General features: G+C 33.6%; 1 protein-coding gene across 1 annotated transcript; it reads right to left on the bottom strand.

The window, feature by feature from the left end:
- Positions 1-1260, bottom strand: LOC145799415 (putative disease resistance protein At5g45490). The gene has a single exon (XM_082888994.1). The coding sequence runs from the start codon at positions 1258-1260 to the stop codon at positions 1-3; it is 1260 nt and encodes a 419-aa protein (XP_082745120.1).
- Between the last annotated feature and the right edge of the window lie 2044 nt (positions 1261-3304).

Raw genomic sequence — 3304 nt, 5'->3', positions numbered from 1 at the left:
CTAAACTTGCTGCTGGCTCTGAGGAACCACTGTTCTTTCACGGAGATTTTCATTAGCAATCTTCCCCATCATTTTTGCAAGCAATGGAAGCCCATCACACTTCTCTATAATCTTCCCTTTCAGACTTTCCAAACCTCCAGACAAGTTTATGTCACCTTCCTCAGCCGAGTCCTTGAATATCTCCCAGCAACTCTCATCCGAAATCGGCAGAAGCCTATGCAACTTGTCTTCCCCAACCATTTTCTTCGCCAATTCCTCCGCCCTGCTCGTCACGATCACCGTTCCTCCGCACCCTTTTGGCAACCCGTAAGCGAGCTTTTTGCAGCAATTCTCGTTCCGGTCTAATGGAGAATAGAATTCCATGTCGTGGTCATCTTTGCACCAGACATCGTCGAGTATGATTAGATATCTTTTACCATGTAATTGGAGGCGAAGAGCGAAGAGCAGGCCTTCGAGGCCGTGATCGTTGTCGGCTGATTGGATGACCGATTCTTCCACTCCGAGGCACTCCAACATTCTCTTCACTGTCTCCTTCTTATTGTCCGGATCATCTTTGGGTTGTTTCGACAGACATACCCAGATTCTGGGAAGAAAATGGTTCTTCACCTCTTGCTTCTTGAAAATCACTTGACAGAGTGTTGTTTTTCCGATCCCTCTCATCCCAACAATCCCAATTGCTCTGAACCCAGAATCATCGTTGTTTGAGACAAGCAATCTCTGCAGAGACTTGACTTTATCATCAAGTCCATGAACCTTGGTTTCATCAACAGATCGATCGCTCCACCGAAAAGCCTCTGTTTTGGAATCCAGTGAGATCGATTCATGGGTGGATTGTTGAGAAATTTCAACATTTGATGAACCCATATTGGTGATTCCATCAACAGACACTTGAATTTCCCTTTGTTGTACCCGATTCGAAGCCACGCCATTGCCTTTGTCTTTGTCTTTGTCTTTGTCTTGAAGGTTGATCCGACCTAAGTTGGAAGAAAACTTCCGAATAGAAATTGCATTCTTTGACTGCATGTGCCACTCGGTTAAGAGATTGTTGAGGTTGTAGAGCTTTTCTCGGCTGAGTTTGGCGGCCGTTGAAGGTGGTGGTGGTGTGGTGGTGGTGGTGGTGGGTTGGAGCGATTCCTTCAATCTCTGAAACTTGGTAGGGAGGCCAACTATTTTTGCTGAGAGAGGGAGTTTGGCTGAGGCTGCTTCTTCGATAGCATCCTTTAGTCTGGCCTCTAGATTCTTCTCAATCTCGTCACCCATTTCAACAATCACCAAGATCTTAATTTCTCTCTCTTTGAAGGTTGTGAAAGAGAAATTAAGTGGGTTTTTGGGGTCGTCTTCTTAGAAATCAGTGTTTGGTCTGCAATGGTTGGATGGATGGTGTAGATCAGGAGGCAGCTTGCTGGGTATGGTGTTCTGGTTATTATTGAGAAAAAATATATATATATATATATATATATATATTATATTTTATTTTATCTAAATAATCTAACATATTAATGAGTAATGTTTTTTTATAAAAGTAATTTTAATAGTTTAATTTTTTTTATTAAATTTAACTATTTTTTCATCAAATCTCATCTCTTTAGTGAGAAACCAAATATAAGATTGACGCGAATTTTTCTCGCCATCTCTTATTATTTTTTATCTGCTTAATTATCTAAATAAATAAAAAAATTTATATTTTTGTTATTTCTTTTTTTTTTTTTTTCTCATCAAATCCGTCTAATCCGTCCATCCAAACGGAGTGGAAAATATGGTTGACTTGACTTGTGTTTACACTGAAGTCTTCTTTCTGCTCCAATAATTTGTCTGTTGGCAAAATGGGAAAATTATAAAAATTAGTAAGGCCTAGTTTGGGAAGATTGAAAAAAGACAAAAAGTTAAAAAGTCACTATCCTATTTAAATCACATCATCTTATTTAAGTCACATCACCTCTCTAATACATCACTTCAAACCCAACCCAAACCCAACCCATATTTCATAAAAAGTCAAAAAGTACACTTATTTAGTCTTCCCAAACTAGGCCTAAATATGTCAAAAAATTTATCAAAGATTTTACATCCTCCATATGTCTCAAAATAATACTTCTTTTTAGGAAATTTAATTTTTTTTAATAGTATAATTATTATACTTTAAAAAAATTAATTTTCTAAAATTATCTTTTAATAGTATATTTTTGAATAATATCAATTGTCATAATTATACTTCTATATTGTTAATGAATTTAAAAAAAGGATAAAATAAAAAATTCATATTATTTTAGTTTTTAATTGTTGAAAGTACACTCATATTTTAGGACAATAAAAAATAAAATAAGAGATTAATATTTTAAAACGGAACGAGTGGTATTTAGGCTATGTTTGTCATAAATATTTTTGGCTATTTTAGTTGCAAAAAAATAAAATAAGTTAAAAAATTAATAATACAAAATGTCACATTCACATCATAATTATTTTTTTTCTTACAAAAGTCAAAAAGTCAAAAAAATTCATTCCAAACGAGATTTTTTAGTCCAAATTAAAATAACTAAAAGAACTAAAAAATCAATCTATATCCCAAACGAAAGCTTATAGGGTGTTGCTCAAAATTATATAATGGTGTTAGATATGGAAACCATTTTAAATTGCAGCAATTTAGATGTTAAGAATAACAAAATACATATAATTTAGAAACAAGGGAACCAAAAGTGACCTAAGGATCCATTTGTTTTCAGAAGTAGAATGGAGGAGATTAATAGTGAGAAAATTAATGATGAAGAAATTAATTAAATTATTTTTGTTTTAGTGAAAGTTGTTAGTGTGGGAATTGTTAAATTATTATCCTATAAAAGAAATATAAAATATTAAAACAAATAACACTATGATTTTTACTTAACAAAAAATACAAAAACATTAAACATTAATGTTTAAAAAAAATGCCCAACATGTAAAAAAATAAAAATAAAAATAGAAATTACTAAGCCAGAGGACTAACTTCTAAGGTCCCGTTTGTTTTCCGCTATCACAGTCCACTCCAGACTGTGATAGACGAACAGTCAAGATGGCTGATGTTTGTTTTGGTTTTAGAGCTCCGGATTCGTAGTCCCTTCCGACTATGATAAACCTTGACGAGGGGTATTAGCAGTTTGGGTTAAGAGATAATATTAGTAAAATACAAAAGGAAAGGTTATCCTTCGTTCCCAAAAAAAAAAAAAAAAATAGAAAAGGAAAGGAAAGGTTATCCTTTTAAATGTGAGGGGAGATAGAATAAATTACTAATGCAATTTTAAAATTTGTTTAAAATAAACATTATCTCATGTGA

The sequence above is a fragment of the Camellia sinensis genome, chromosome 9 (genome assembly GCF_055761805.1).
Source record: "Camellia sinensis isolate YWXY chromosome 9, ASM5576180v1, whole genome shotgun sequence".
Classification (NCBI taxonomy): Eukaryota; Viridiplantae; Streptophyta; class Magnoliopsida; order Ericales; family Theaceae; genus Camellia; species Camellia sinensis.
The sequence above is the reverse complement of the archived record's forward strand: the minus strand, read 5'-3'. Positions and strand labels throughout refer to the sequence as shown.

Coding starts and splice junctions, on each gene's coding strand:
- LOC145799415 (XM_082888994.1), bottom strand. CDS start 1,260: ATGGGTGACGAGATTGAGAAGAATCTAGAGGCCAGACTAAAGGATGCT.